The sequence below is a fragment of the Pleurodeles waltl genome, chromosome 3_1, assembly GCF_031143425.1.
Source record: "Pleurodeles waltl isolate 20211129_DDA chromosome 3_1, aPleWal1.hap1.20221129, whole genome shotgun sequence".
Classification (NCBI taxonomy): Eukaryota; Metazoa; Chordata; class Amphibia; order Caudata; family Salamandridae; genus Pleurodeles; species Pleurodeles waltl.
The window spans coordinates 826,137,275-826,153,697 of record NC_090440.1 but is presented as its reverse complement, the minus strand read 5'-3'; the positions used below and the strand labels follow the sequence as shown (position 1 = coordinate 826,153,697).

The following is a 16,423-nucleotide window of genomic DNA, read 5'->3' as shown; positions in this document are numbered from 1 at the left end:
TTCAAGTTTTTTCACATTTAAAAATGTTTTACAAATTCTAATGGTTTCTGCAAAAATAAGTGAAACATATTAAGGAATTTATTTTGGATTATGCAACTTGGCCACAAGCGAGATGGCCGACTTCTAAAGGGCTCCAACGCACTGTTGCCTATTTTGGTGCAACAGGGTATGCGGCCTTATTATGAGAAAATTGCCATCTAGGAGGCATTTCCAAGTGCCAGAGTGGGTGTCTGCTGCCTTGCCTGCCGCTCTCCGCTACCCTTTGCCCTTGTTTTCCTAAGACTGTGTGAGGCCTCCAGGCAGTAGATGAGTAAGCACGGGCAGAGTTACCTGCCGTTCTGCCCCTGATGCTGAACTATAACCTGTAGGATTGGGGTGCTGACCTGCTAAGTAGCTGAGGTGGTGGTGTTGCCATAACCTGTGAATCATTTAAGATGGTAGGCCACCTCCTGTGCACGGAGACCACTGCTGATTATCCTTGCAAACCCTGCTGGGGTCGGAACCAGAGGAACAGTGAAAGAGAATGAATCCCAACCTTAACCTCTGGCCTTCGCCGAACAAGGGATACCTTCCAGCCTCGCAATGGTTGCTTGATCTAAGTGGGTGCCATTTCGGGTTGCGACAGAGCTACTGCCGTGGGCGGTATGCACACCAGCTCAAAGTGTAGTATGTGTGTTACAAATCACTTGACCGTATATGTTTGACACCTGCAGTAGTATTGTAGCAAACAACGATGTCCCAAAGGGCATGAATAGGAGAGAAACTAATTAATGCAGAGAAAGCCTTCGATGGACTGGAGTGGAGTTACTTGCTACTGGTTATGACTAAAATGTGTTTGGGCCTAAATTTCTCAGGATGGTACAGTTGGGCTACTCAGAACCATTGGCACAGATCAACTGCAGTTGTTTCCTATCTGAGAACCTGGACATTGGCAGAGGCATCAAACAGGGTTGCCCCATGACCTCACTTCTATTCCTGATTGCCCGTCAGCATCTGGCAATAAAAATACAGAACCACCATGGAATCAAAGAAATCACCTCACCAGCTTTTGATTTTGAGATCATCATATATATTGATGACATATTAGTGACACTGTTATAGATAGACACGCCTATTTCAGCTATTATGGACACAATTGCAGCTTTCTCCGCCTTCTCTGGATACAAAATTAACTTCTAAAAAAGGGAGGCCATAAGGATGACCACAGCTACAACTGCCAGGGGTTTTCCCTTCTAGTGGATGACACCTAAGCTAAAAGTATCAGGGGATTTTGCTTGGATCTACACTGTATGGCTATTAACATCATTGTAGCTCTGATCGACTAGATGCAGTGGGAAATTTTTTAATGGAGAGGACTGCGACTTTGCTTCTGGAGTAGAATCCCAACCATCAAAATGACTGTGGGTCAGTGCTTTAATTATGCATTTGGCATGGTCCCTCTCTTGAGACAGCATGAAACTATGCAAAGTATAGACAAGAATGCAATGGCCTATGTCTGGGATCATGACAGACTTTGATTAGCCATGGCTAAATTTTCTGCTGACTCTGATTCGGATGGCCTCCGCCTTCCTGGCATTGAATGCTACTACATAGTCCACAGCTATTGCAACTTACCTGCCACTTTCAAAAAGACCTGGAAGCCGTGGTATGGAGTATCATAGACCATAAGATCTAGAAGAGGCCAGAGGCTCACAAGTGCTGTTTACAACTTCACAGTTCTAAGGACTCCAATTACCCGGTGCTTCAATGTGACATAAAGGTTTGGAAATCAATACATAAAGCAAGGAAACACAATATTTTTTTTAATGCATCAGAACAGACCTGGCGTAATGCTCCCTTTCGGACTGATGATTTACCTATTTACTGGAAATTATGGATATCCAAAGATATACTGCTGATTGGTCCCCTTTTTCATGGGGACAGTGTGAAATTGTTTCCTGGTTTACCACATGAATATGATCTTCTGCCTACCAGGTTTGGAAGTATCTACAGTTGAAAAGCTGTCTTCTAAATAACTTTGTTGACAACCTCTGAGGTTCACTTGCACCCTTCTTAGTGCATGAGTTCCTAACAAAATGGGGCACCTATAGAAAGCTAATCTGTGACCTATATTCCTTAATAATTGGTGAACTCTTCTCTAAACACACACAAGGTTTCAATAAAGTGTCTGGTCTACCAAATGGCATATGGAATTCAAGGATGAAGTATGGTCAGAGCGCTTACTGAAATTAAGCTATTTCAAAGTACTGCATGAATGGCACTGCTCTCCTTATAACTGTGTCGGGCACATCTCCTACATTTCCTACGATATTGACAATGCAGTCAAGACAGAGGAGGCACTATGCACCTTATTTTGCCCTGTCCTAGACTATCTGCCTTTTGGACAGAAATATGGTACTCTCTGAACTAGATCGAGTGGCACACGCGTCCATCCATGGACTTGGCAATCTTATATAATTTTTATAAAATAGAAGACATACTGACATGGGAAGAGATGGTTAGTGTATTCCCTAGCATCAGCAAAACCCTGTCTCCTACAAAAGTGGAAAACAACAGTTGTGATGATGGTAGCAGAGTGGGCAGACACAAGTATGCTAACCTCATAGAAGATGATCTGCAAACTTAACAATCAGCTGAAGATCTTCAAAGTCATTTGAAATCCATTGGTTGGATCACTGTTGATGCTGCAAGGGTCCATATGGAGCACAAACTCTCATGTTACAAGCCAAGGGAACCCAAAAGACACTCTACAATAGATTATATTTACCTATGGTCATTGATGAGGGGACTTACGATTTTACAGATATTTATGGAAACACTATGAGAATGTTCACTGTTCGGTGTGGTTCGCCGTGGAAGCAATTTGTTCGTTGTACCGAAACAGCTGCAAAATATACTCAAGGTCTTTGAATAAGTGGATGTAAATTTGATACTGCAACATGTTAACTTTTATGGTTTCTTATTGCAGGCACAGACACAGGTTAATGTTCAACTTATCGTTGTGAACATTTGTGATGTAATGCCTCTGTTTACATATAACAACCTGTGCTAGGTGGTTATGTCGAATAAAAATATTCAAACGTATTTTACACTTATTAACTTACTTTAAAGGAGAGAATAATGTTTTACCCCAGACTACTGTAGTATGCCTAGCTGGCCAGATGAAGCCTTTTGTCCTTTAGGCATATTATTTTTTTTTTTTAAATGAATGACATTAATTATGTCTCCTGTGTAATTTATAAAAACAAGTGAATGTATATAATAAGGTCAGAAGGCTGCGTGCAGCCGCTATTGGGAGAGCTTGAGAAGGATGTTCTGTGAAGAGAAGATAGTTAAACGCAACTCTTCATCTAAGGGTTACCATCCTGGGAATGCGTGACAGTAGCCTGCATCATACAATCCAGACTTTTTCTCAAAAAAGTCATTTTTGTTCTGAAATAAATTATTCATCAAAGTGAGTTCATTCTTTGTGAAAGATCAGCTTTATGTTGTGAAGGATCAACGAAGAACGTTCAGACTAAGAGACCTTCAAAGAGTTTCCTAAATCAATCAGTTTGATAAATATTTGACTTGTTGCATTATTAAAGGAACAATGCAGCAAACTAATTGGGCTAGTTGCAATGTTAGACTCCTTAAGATCATCCACAGTTCTTCAAGATGACATTTTATCTTTCCCTTGCCACGTCACTTTATTTTACTTCTTGAGCGCATGTACCTAATTCCAGTCCAAAATGCAAACGCAGTAAAAAACCTATTGAAAGGGTGAACTAAACGCACAGCCTAACACAATACAAATTGAAATATTCCAGCCATTTAGAACACATGGAAAGCAGTAGGTAAAGTAGTGAACATGAGCTATACATTGGGACGATGGGAAAGGTGAAAAGGAAGCCAATAAGGTGATGTCAAAAGAAGAGAAATGTTTTTAAAAAATTGGGAACAGTAGAAAAATTGAAAAAACTGAATACTGACCGAAGAGGAATGCACGGGTAAACAGAGACCGATCAATGAAGAGAGAAGAAGAATAGACAAATCAGAAAATAATTTAAGTCTGAATTGGACATTTAGCTGGATTAATGGTGTTGTTGGACATTTTCTTTAATATTATAGAGTTGGAAATTAACTAACCAAAGATGCTCTGAGAAGGGGACGACTCTATTTCTCCGGGATCGTAGGGAATTAAAAAGAGTGTAAATATATTTCCAATAATGACTTTAGTAGTAATATAATACAATATAGAAAGCACCGATATTATTTCTACATCAGTCTGCATAAGACAACTTAAAATGTCCAAAATAGCCCTTGATTTTTGAAGTGGGTTAGCAATGTAGTCAATGTTTTTGCATCTATGAGGCATGAGCCCTTTAGCAACGCCCTGCAAATACTGTGAATGAAGTGTTGGATGCATAGACAGAAGACTTCTGGTATTTAAAAAAGTCTCGGTCCTTTGAAAAGGAGCAGGGCCTAAATGACATCCGTGCACTTTAGTATACTAATGAGATTTCCTAGGGGGCAGAGGACTACCATTTCACGCCTTCTTCTCCAAATGGCAGTGAGCAGCAAGGGACGTTCTGTCCTTTGTAGATTGCCACATGCATTTTTTGGTCGCAAGGCCTGTGATTTACCGAATCCTACCTAGGCTGTGCCACTTCAGACGTTCATAGTGCATCAGGCCCTTGGTGTCTGATCTCCCAAGTCATTTCGCGCAGTTTTTATATAACATTTCCAACAAGGGACAGTTGCTAATTAAAGTTGCAATAATCTGGCAAGCTCACTTGACAGTTAATTTCAGCAGACATTTATCTGACAGATCATAACTACCAGCTCATAAAGAAACCACCCTGAATGCAAGTTCCTGATATGTGTGAAACAACTCTGCTGGACCGTGAGAAGTCTTCGCAAAAAGGTGTTCTCCACCTTTTGTATGCTGCATGTGTTTGTGTATCCCCACAAACCCGCTCCATATGATGCCACCGATAGACATTTGAACTTGTATGTGGTAACCATCTCCTTGCTACGTTTCTGCCCAAATTTAGTGGAATTCACAAATGCTGTTTAAATGTGTTGCATGCACAAATACTGTTTAGCATATTAAATTCTGCCACTGCTGGGGGGGAAAGTAGCAAAAAGGGTTGCTTTCTGTATAGAATGCATATGTAAGTGTGATAACTGAATGTGACAAATAGGGCAATGATTACATGTTCTTTCCAGATGTAAAATAGTCACTAAGGTATTTCACCCGAAGCACTTCCTGCAAGGTGGAAAGAAAGAGTAAACAGCCAATAACATAAGGTGCGACAGTAGTACTCCCTTGGGTGGAGCCCAAACCACTTATGTATATTTTAAACCAGCAGTCGCCAAACCTTTCTGTAACTGCAGCTAATTATGTTCAATGAAATTCGTTCGTAATGTAGTATTGAGCACGATGGTCAGCAGTGATCATATCAGTGCTTTAAGGCAGGATTGTCAGCAGTGAAGTAAAAAGCATTATCAATTTGGAATGTCTCAAAATAGATAATGCATAACAGACGTAGCTACAGTGCCCCTGGTATCAAGTTAATAATGTAAGCAATAAATCTCTCGAACTCAAGTAATAGGTTTAAATACATTTTAAATATTCAACCATTTTTCTCTAAACAACAACTTAATGAGTACTGAAATACACATGTTTTCATTTCTAATATATTGTTTTTAATTTCAGTATACATATAATGATCCAGCTAAGCAAAAGCTTCTATCATAGTAGCCTGGGTTGCCCACAAGAGAGCTACTGGTAGCTTACGAGCTACTCATTGGAGACACCTGTTTTCAGCAATTGGAAATAGTAGTTGTGTCAGACAGCTGGGTTGTAAGACAGACCTAAAGATTACTTCTGAGTTCATGACCTTCCAGTGTATTATGTGCAGCACGACTGCATTGGTCTCTCCGATTGGCTTCACACCCCTGCCACCCCCGAACGTACTACACTCGAGCAAGAGATGGGGCACGGCTGATTAGTGGAATGGCTCTTTACCAGTTAGCTCACTGAGACATGATTGCCCAGAATTTATGTGGTCCCACAAGCCTGTTGGATTATATTTTTGCATGTCAGAGGGGACCCTATTCCATACTCTGCCCTCCGCCCACTGTGGGAGCTACTGGGCATAAAAGACTTTGCCAGTATATTTGATACACGCCCTTGGGCAGCAGCTGGCATTATGGAGTTAGGGAACCTGTACACAAAAGGCATTTGCGCACCTGAAAACACCTACGCGATGGGACCGGGTCTTTTTCTAACACATGGAACATTGTTGCATTCACTGGGTGACATGGGGCCAGGTGGACCCGCTGCTGAATGCAATACTACAGTGCCCACCAACACATAGGGGAGGGCACCGGGCTGTTGCAAGTTTGTACTGCACAAAGCAAGTACAGCTAGTGAAACCATGTGACGATGTAAGAGTCATTTGGGCCCATTGCTAGCTGACTGACATTACGGACAAGCATTGGACTGATGCCAAAGGATAAACCAGATTAATATTGCAGAACTCAAGGTTCATGTTGCTGCAATTGAATTATTTGCACAAATCTTACCTCTCTCCAAAGCGCATGACCAGCACATTCCTAGGCTTCCTCTCAGTATGCCCTTGGTGTAACTCCTCTGAGGCAGCCTTTTATCACATGGTATGGGAATGCCTGGATATTGGAAAAGCTTGGGCTACCATGGTGACGCATGTGTTAAACCTGGTGGACAAGGAACTGAATCTTAACCCGAGTTTCTGCCTATTAGGTAGGATGAGTAGGAACAAAAAGATTCATTAGAGTGCTGCATGATTGCTGTAGCATTGCCACTACAAATGCTGTATTACACTGTCATGGAAGTCGTCTGAACACCCCTCAAACAACAGTGGCTCACTGCATGGCCCATAGCGGAACAGTCGGCCATACATTTAGTGTGTCGTAGTTCTGAGTCACGCAGAGCACTGCTGCATGGGATGCATACGTTATCAAACTTGAAGCTCAGCTGGATGATAGACCGCCCTAGTTGCCACCAGCATGGAGCATGGCCTAATATGATGGGATCACCTTAGATCCCCTACGGGGTGGTGCCACAGGGGATGTCAAGAAAGGAGAAGAACCTGGGCCCTAATGATACTTTCGGGGGAGCTGGCTGAATGACACAGACGAACGTGGGGGACAACATTGATGGTTTTTCTTAACAGGCAGTGGACTAGAAGGTCAGCATGATAAGGAGAGTTACATGGATATTTTTGATACAATATGCTAATCTGAAAAGGGCGCGGGTTTATGGGTTTGTTTATTGTTATTACTAATATATAATAATTTCTTGCTCCCCTTACAAGATACCGATATACCGTGGGAAATGGATGATTGTATACCCTATTACCCCATGAAGAGAATACCCACCTCCATTCTGTGTAATGAGGAGGGAGAGTTTACAATGTCTAATACTCTACAGTTACCAACTTGTGAGTTTTTGATTAATTAGCTACCTGAAGTGTACCCTTGTACAATAAAAATGTAAAAGCCAATAAAGAGCAATTTGAGGAAAAAACAACAAATAGCATTCTTGTCAACCTGTTGTAGCCTCTTCCTTCTTTGTGATTATTCAACAATGTTAATAAAATCTTTCACCCTTGGTAAATTCCAGAAATGTTATTATTGTGGTTTAAACCTGTTTTTTGTTTCACAGATTCATTTTATATTATATTTCATATTTATATTTAATAGAGCTTCATCCTCTCGCTACATGATTTAGCAACTTCATGAGGCAGTAAACACATAGTGCTATTATATTGAATGCATTTTAATGTAAAGTGTTACATTTAATGCTATTTCTTTTTTTGTGAAGGCTGATGACACGTACGTCCAACTGAAGAAAGATTTGGAGTACCTCGATCTAAAGGTAGGACGTCTGTTTATTAATCTCAAACCTTTTTGTTATTTCCGGATTTATTTGTGCTGAACTGTGTTGATCATGATTAGGAGTTGGAGTAAAATTAAACTGGTAATCACTGTTTAAAGTATAAACCTATGCACATATTTTATTTGAACTTTGCAGCATTTCCTATTAGGAGCTGCTATAAAATCCCACAGAAGAGATCCATCCTTATCATGAGTTGTCAATGTTTTAGCTCAGCCTTATTAGATTGCCTTCTGTACAAATATCACAATATTTAAGGATTTAAGAAAGAAATATATCAGTCCAGGTCGGACGTGATCAATACTTTATGAGGAAACCCTGAGGAAAACCAAAAAATACTGAATGAAATAACAAACTTTTTATATTGAATCTAAATATTCACTTGAATGGATGCATTTCCCATAATTAGTCAGACTCATTGCGAATTTGCGATCTATAACCAGTTCAGTATAAGCATGACAGTTTTCAGCAAGAGAGACATCCATCAGATATGTTTCACAATCACTGCTATGTTTAGGGTTCCTCACTATGATGCTATACTTTGAGAGGATTAGAGAAAAGACGAACAGAGTACACCTTCATCCATCGTAATTAACCAAAAACCTATAACTTGACATAAGCACAGTGCTCTTGAAATATGAGAAGCACCACAAACTACTTGCACAACTGACATCAGGGAATGAAGCCCAAGAGTTGAAGCAACTGTGGTTAGATTTGTGAAATCAGCAATGACTGGTATTCTGCTATTCTTCACAGGCATGTCATGGTATTCCACGTTCTATTTCTTTAGTGGTTGAGAGAGCAAAGGTGAATATTTCAAGCATTGTCTATGAGCAAACACAAGTTTTCCTCCCAAACCATTATTAGTATAACAGCATTAGGTTGTCCATATTTTTCAAGAAAAGTGTGTTACATGATACCCAAAGGATCTTCCCTCTCCAGTTTCCATTTGAGTTTATTTTTTTGCTCCTAGCGCAGACAGTTGTAGAGCCCCCTGTGAGAGCACAGTAGATGCCTTGTCCAGAGACAAGCTGACACTGCTGTGTACGTCTGTCATGCAGCCCACATTTTTCCAAGGCTGCACAAATAGTTCTTCCAAGGATGTGCTGACATATTGAAGAACTGTAAATACCTTGAACCACATTCCTCATGTATGCTTTTGAACCCAACTGGATACCAAGAGGTCATTTTCAACATGACAGGATGTGTTAAAAATTATACCTGGTGGTTTTTAGATCTTGCTTAAGACAGCACATGCACAGTTTGTTGCAAGACATACTTTTTGCTTACAGTGGGCCTAGAGCCCGCCCATTGTTCATCATTGGTTGTATTCATTGTCTCACTCATTTGCTTTCTTCAACTTAGTTAGCGTTAGTGGGCTTTCCTTCCTCTTCTTTTGTTTGTCTCTCCCTGGTGCATGGACGATAAACTGTGTCCTTCCACTGCTTGATTTTTCAGGAACAACTTTTTTATTTTTGTTTAGGTGCTCTACTAGAGTGCAGATGTTTTCCAACTTTCTTTCTCGTGTGCTTCCTCTTCTCTCTGCCGCACTCTGTGTTCCTGTCTCTCACCCATGTGTTTCCCCCCCACATTCCCTTCCAGCTTGTGCCTTTTCACCACCAACTCCATGTTGCTGTCTTTCATGAAATCCCCCCACTTGCACCTACATGTTGTTTTCCCACTCACACTTCGTGTTGCTTCCGCTCCCCACCAAAACTTTCTATATTGCTTCCACCCCACTTCTCTTGTGTTGTTTCCTCCCCTCTATCAACGACTTGTGTTGCTTTCTTCCCCAGCATTGCTTCCTCCCACTCGCTTACAAAAAACAAAACACTTGTGTGTTTTTTTTTTTGTATTAGTTACCAGTACAACTTGAATTTGTAACTAAAAAGAAAAACAAACATTCACCACATCAAAAGCTTTCTTTAAAAATATTCTTTAGCCATGTGGCACAGTATTGGAGATGCTGTACTGCATGCCTAAAACCAGTGAGAAAGCAATAGGTTCCAAACACAAGACCTATTGGCTTTGGCAATGCCTGGTAATCTTGTGAGATGATCCCAATAAATGTACTTTTTGCTTACCCACACACAAGTTGATGCTGTCTTTCTGATGGTCATAAGCTTGGGACAGTCTAGATTTGGAACTCTCTAGTTCCTCTCAACAGAACTCTCTAGAGATGTTGTTCCTGTTGATAGGAGGCAACACCAATACTGTGGAACTACAAATGGTGAAAATGTCTTTTAAATTGATGTAACAGCTGCGTTCAAAATCTGCAATTTTGTTAAAAACCAAAAAGCCTCCAGTTAAGAAACACCTTGAAACTCCTGTACATAAAAGTAGTCTTAAACTACAAATTATTTATTTATTTATTTATTTATTTATTTATTTATTTATGTTGTATTTTTGTATGGTGCAAGTTTATCTGTTACTGTGTCCTAGAAGAAAAACAGAAATACAGAGTTCAGACATATCTACCTACTGCCTCAATCTTCGTCTGATCCCTGAGTCCAGTTCAGACTGTAAAAAATATAGACTGCTATCTTGTGTCGGATTTATTTCCCAGGAAACAAGCTAACCATCTGACCTCTACATTCTTTTTCCTGAGTGCTGAGAAAAATGTCCCATTTCTTCTTATTGAGGTCCATTGGGTTGTAGTCAGGTGCCCATTTTGAGTCACCTTGATTATTGCAACTCTTTTTCTGGCTGCCCCTTTGGGTGTGCTGAAAGCCTCAGCACATTCAAAATGCTGCGCAAAATTAGCTCATGAATTGCCTCAGCAATCCTCTTCTTCTACCTCTTTGGATGGGCTGCATTGGCTCCCAGAGACAAAAAAGATTTTTTTAAATCATGTGCATGTCATGTGCCCATCTCATCGGACCTTTCTACCTGAGGAAAGAATTAAACATTTATATCCCCAGTCGCTCACTTCGCTGGAAGGAAGCTTTCCTTTTTACGATACCCAGATTTAGCCGGGCTCGTATCAGTGGCAGGTCTTTTCTGGTAAAGCAGCTGAACTTTGGAACACTCTCCCTCATATGTTGCATAGAATGCCTGAGCAGCTGCACTTCATGAAGTCTTTGAAGGTCTGCTGTATGGACAATAGCTTGAAATGGCCTAATGGATTGACCATATGAGCTAAAATGTTCTCTTGGTTGGGCTTTCTTGCTTAGTCCCTTAGCACCAGGGCACCTGTATGGGTAATAGCACCCTCAACAACTTTGTACAACATATAATATCTATAGTTTGAGTAGCCAAATCTTGTGTAATTTCCTGAAGGTAAGATAGTGTGGAGCAGCCTGTAGTGTCATAAGAAAATAATTTGAGCATATTACTACAATAAAAGATGAAGAATAACTTTTTGGACTCAATGATGGATACTTTCAGAAGATTAGCAGTGAAAGAGCATAAGGTTTGGGATGGTTTGTAGAAAGAAAATAGCTTATTAATGAAATCTAGACTGTTGCATTAAAAGCTTGGTTGCAGGTGCAAAAACGTTTAAAGATGTAATGTTTGCCCGTGGCAGCCATTGAAGCTAAATCAAAGATTCAACATTGGAATTAGTCAACTGGAACAGGAAGTGATTAGCAGCATTCTGAATTAACTGTAACTGCGAAATTGGAACAGCGTGAGAACTAGGTAAAACAGCATTGAATAATCTAATCAGAATCCTGCAACTGTCCAAATCACAGATAAAAAAAGATGGTCCGGTTGAAGAAAAGGAAAGATCTTGCTAAGAATTTTGCAAGTGGGAATCTCTTCAGCAGCTTGAGTGGGACAGAAGAGGGCTTGATCAAAAGATAAACAGAAGAAACTTTGCTCACCGAGGGCAGGGGCTGCAATCAAACAGCCACCAGTAAGAGTTTGAGTTGGTGACAAGCAAATTATTTTTTAAATGGGTTTAATTCATCTATTTTGACACTACTGAGAGACATGCACAAACATTTGATTGTGCCACATAATTATTTCGGTGTCATCCACAAAAGGCCACAAAATCAGTGCCAGAAAAGCTAATGGGTTTGACCAGTGTTGTTATGTACAGATTAAGTAGAGTTGGGTTTAGCGAAGCAAAATTGATAGACTTGAACAAAGAGTGGTCCAGAGTGAAAGGGAAAGCAGTAACCTGAAAATAAATAAGCCATTACAGGGCTTTGCATGGATATTGGCCTCATGCAATCGACCAACTAGAATTGCATGAAAGACAGGATCAAAAGCTGCTTACACGCTTAATAAGACTGAGGCTGCAGTTCTTCCTTGACTTTGTAAACTCAAAGTTGATTCATTACTGTTACTAGAGCTCCTTCAGTGCCATGATGGGCTTGGAAGCCTGTCTTAGCAGCACCAGGAAGTTCATTAGAGTTAATGAAGTCTGTAATCTGGGATTGCACTCGCTTTTTTTCCAATTTAGTCACAAAATGTAGTATAAATTTCGTGATAATTTTTAAAAAGAGAAGGATAGTGGGTGCCTTCTTCCAGACTGGGATAACTGCCATTTACTGTAGAAAGAAATACTTGAAATGAAAGAAACAATTCGATTTCTCGGTACAGGAGGAAGAGTACTGACTACAAATGAAAATTGACTCTCAGTTTATGAATGTCATTGAATGGGGACATAATGTACCGTACCATACCATATAAATCGCACCTACCTCTTTTATATGTACCAATAAACCAAATATTATTTCTCGGTTTATGTAAGCCCAGGATTTATTTGTAAAAACAATTTTCTCTAGAGTGAGTGCAAGATGGAACCTTTGAGTCTATCTAACGTATGTAATTTTTTTAATTAAAAATTGTTACAAAATGTTGTTAAGTGTGTTTCTGCTATTGTGTATGTTAAAAATGTTTCTCATAAAAATCCACATATCACCAGTCCTATCAAGCGACTCAAGCCTGCCTCCTTTTCAATAAAGGCAGAAACAATGCTAACAAGAGAAAAGGCAAATGACCTTATATTTAGAAAATGAATTTTAATTGTGCATATTGACAGTCATCCCCTATGTGTTGTTCTGTTTTCAGAAATGCCCTGTATCCCTGAGCTGTTCTATTAAAAAATGTAATGCTATTATAGAAAATCTTATTTTTAAAATAAATGATTTCCTTTCTGATGGATACTTCTAACTGCTGATTCCTCACCTGTATCCTCAGCCACAAGACTGAATCCCAAATGTTTGTCCCAAAGCTGCTGCATATTGGTTGGATGTTCTGTGTGGCTCCATGTTGACATTGTTCCACTGAAAGTGATGTGGTGGAGCTGCATGTAAGCTCAATCTCAGTTCGCCGGTCAGTTCCTGTCTTTCTGCGCTTTAGAACACAGATCCAGAGCTCCACTGCCTTTTTCAGCATTTTTGATGAGCTTTCCATGTGAATCTAGTGTGCAAGGGAACAATGTCCTTCCCTAAAACTACTGGGTTTAAACCATAAGGTGACTGTCGGAAACAGTAATTGACCCACACAAGGTGCGAATTTGATATCTGGGCTTGGGACAAAAAAGGCATGCAATGAGTGTGCCCTCATGACCTGAAGGCAATCCAGAACTGTGAAACAAAGCATTATATTGCTAAAGACCAAAGAAATCCTGGCCCTCGCATAAGTCCGGCTCCCACTCCAAATTGAGTGCATGGATCTGCTCCCAATCTACAGTCGAACCAAGAATAGATGTCCATCATGATCAAAATCATCAGGTAAGTTGGAGTCCAACTCAAAGAGGAAACACTAGAAGGCGAAGCAGGACCCCCAGTCCAGCACTTTCTATCCAAAGAGAAGTAACAAGGGAAGTAAGGTTTAATTTGCTCTTACTCCTGATCCCTGTTTAAAGAGCTAAATCTGCAGTTGATCTGAATTCACTTCAAGTTCATCCAGCCATCAGTGACACTGCCGCACATTGAGGCCTTTAAGGAACCCATGCTACCTATTTTGGCTCCCTCTGCTGTGCCTCTCCACCCCAAGGATCCGCAGGGGGGCTCCAGTCGGTTACTGCTGGAAGATCTGTCCTCAGTGTTGTCTGAACTCCTCAAAACTTTCCTGGGTTCTGCACAGACTCTGCTGCCAACTTCTGTTGCAGCTTCAGGACCTGCACCGATACCAATGTCATCTCTGCCGGAAGGGAATCCAGTGCTGACTCCAATATCTGAACCGAGCTGAATCCATCTCAACCCTGACTGAGATCACACTCTGACAGCACCCCAGTGCATTTGGTCCCTCTACATCCTGATTCTGGCCTTGTACCACCACTAGTGCAGAGCCATCCTCTGAGACTCCCTCATCTTTGCAGACCAGAGTCTACATCACAGAAATGAGAAATATATCTTTATTGAGTTTGTATGCCCAAGGCAGGCAGCAGTAATTAGTTACAACTGTAAGCATTATACAAAGTAACTTTCACTTTATTCCCAACCCCCCGCCCTTCCGGGACTAACCCAACGTCGAAGGAGGAGCGGGGAGGTTTGCACGCGGGGAAGAGAACAGATGAAAAAGCGGACGGCAGAGAAGAGAAGGGCAGTGGCGTAACCAGCAGCAGCACAGGAGAACGGAACTTCAAAAGAAGACTGAAACCAGGAGGAGAGTGTCCGAACATCATTGTAGTAATGTCGGTGGCGCAGGAGGCGCACCGCGAAACTTCCAGCCACGCTTCAGGAGAAGCGTGGCATACTCAGGTGCGTCCTGGGACCAGCTAATGGAAACCAGGGTGGTTGGGTGTGGAGAAGGAAAAAACGCAAGTGAGAAGGGGACATAAGTCTAAGGGGGAGTGGGGAGGACAAACAGGGGGAGGAGCGGGAAGGCAGCAAAGTGGAGTAAGGGAAGGAGGGAGTCCAAATAAAAGACCAGGTGCAAGAAACACGAGGGCAGTAGGTAATACAAAGAAATACCTCTAACCAAAACAAGACAGGCATAAAGGGCAGAAGGGTGCAAAGGCAATAAAGAGAAAAGAACCAAGAGCCTAAAAGACAGAGAGGAAAATAAATAACCCAAGAAGGGTAAGAGAGAAGAAGGAAAAAAATACAGTACAACAGGAAGTGTATACAGGGAGTAAGACAGAAAACAGAAGCCTACAACAAACGACAGACAAGTTGCAAGTAGACGATAAGTAACAAGAAATGCATTAGAGAAGAAGGAGAGAAAAAACCCCTTCAGAGCAGAGAGAAGAAAGAGAGAAGAGTAGAAAAAGAAAGAACAAAAGGATAAAAAGAAAGGAACTTACGGATATCTTATCTTGTTCTTTCCCACATGCGCCTCCTGAGAGCCCTGAAAAAGAGGAAACCAAAAGAAGAAGTGAAAGCCCAGCGGAAGACAGACGAAGAGGAAACAGCATAGCAAAAGGCACTTATATGTCACACCAGATAATCCTAACTTAATAAAACTCACCTGAACTCACAGAACCTTTATCTTCGTGTTGTCATTGACCTACCCCGGTCACACTCCCATAGACCAAGAAATTAGATTGAACAGGAAGAAAGAAGAGAGCAGACAGCACCAAAGAACCCACCGGGACGAGAACCGAGGACCTGCTGCACCAGAAGAGGCTCCAAGACCCCTGCCTGCTGCTCCAGAGTCCCAACAATTGCCCATGCGGAGGAGCTGACCACTGGACCGACCTCAAAAGCCCCAGAGGACCTCCAGGCTTTGCAAATAGCCAAAATCTCCCTTCTGAGTGGAGGCACCACTCAAGAAAAGCAAGAAACCTGCAAAGGATCAACAAACCAGTGAAGGTCACTTTACTGAATCGCCGATATCTCTGTGACCGGAAGTCACAGCCGGACCCGACGACACACCAGAAGTACCACACATCTGTGCCAAGTTTGGTGGCCCTGCGCCTCCTAGTGGCCGAGATACAGCAATTCCCCAGGTACTGGTCAGCTGATGTCGGACAAGCAGAAAACCAGCTCCCCCAGAGCTGAAAAAGGATCAGGAGGAAGCCCCAGTCCAGGGACTTCAGGAACGCCCCGGCCCTCTGACCCAAGTGCCTCCCATTGTCCTGTAAGCCGCCTTCAAAGAGATTCACCTCCAGCGGACTCTGTCGTGCACAGCATCCAAGACCTCCAAAATGCCCTGTACCTGGCCTCCCTGGGCCTTGCATCGCGAGATCTGCTGTGTGCTCCGTGTCCACGACCATTTGCGACCTCAACAGCCCAAGGGGACCCCAAGGCACCAACTTTAAATCTGCAAACCAGCCCCTTCTCCAAGTGGCTCCTCCAAGTTTCACTGTGTCTGTGCCAAGAACCTCTCCAACGCTAATCCCACAGTAACCGGAAGCTGCCCAAGACTCTCCAGCTGGCACAGTGTGCCCACCGACCACTCCAGCCACCCTGCAAGAGAAGAGACTGGTAACTCAAATGTGTGATTTTTACTGCATTTTCAAAGGTGACTGTGACTTGATTCCAATGGTGCGTAATTATGCACAGAAAGACTAACTTTGCTAAAACTTTAAAAAGTAATTACAAGAAAAGTACTTAACATATTCTAAAGATCTTGGTCTTAAAATGTATATAAAAGTCTGAA

The 16,423-nt window shown here is 41.6% G+C and overlaps 1 protein-coding gene across 6 annotated transcripts in view; it reads left to right on the top strand.

The window, feature by feature from the left end:
- PLEKHA7 (pleckstrin homology domain containing A7) overlaps positions 1 to 16,423 on the top strand; it is a 1,012,616-nt gene that overhangs the window by 855,378 nt on the left and 140,815 nt on the right. For all 6 annotated transcript variants that reach the window (XM_069223724.1, XM_069223723.1, XM_069223725.1 and 3 more), the window contains one exon: positions 7,853 to 7,906. In XM_069223724.1, coding sequence (XP_069079825.1) covers positions 7,853 to 7,906 — 54 coding nt within the window. The remainder of the gene's footprint in view (positions 1 to 7,852; positions 7,907 to 16,423) is intronic.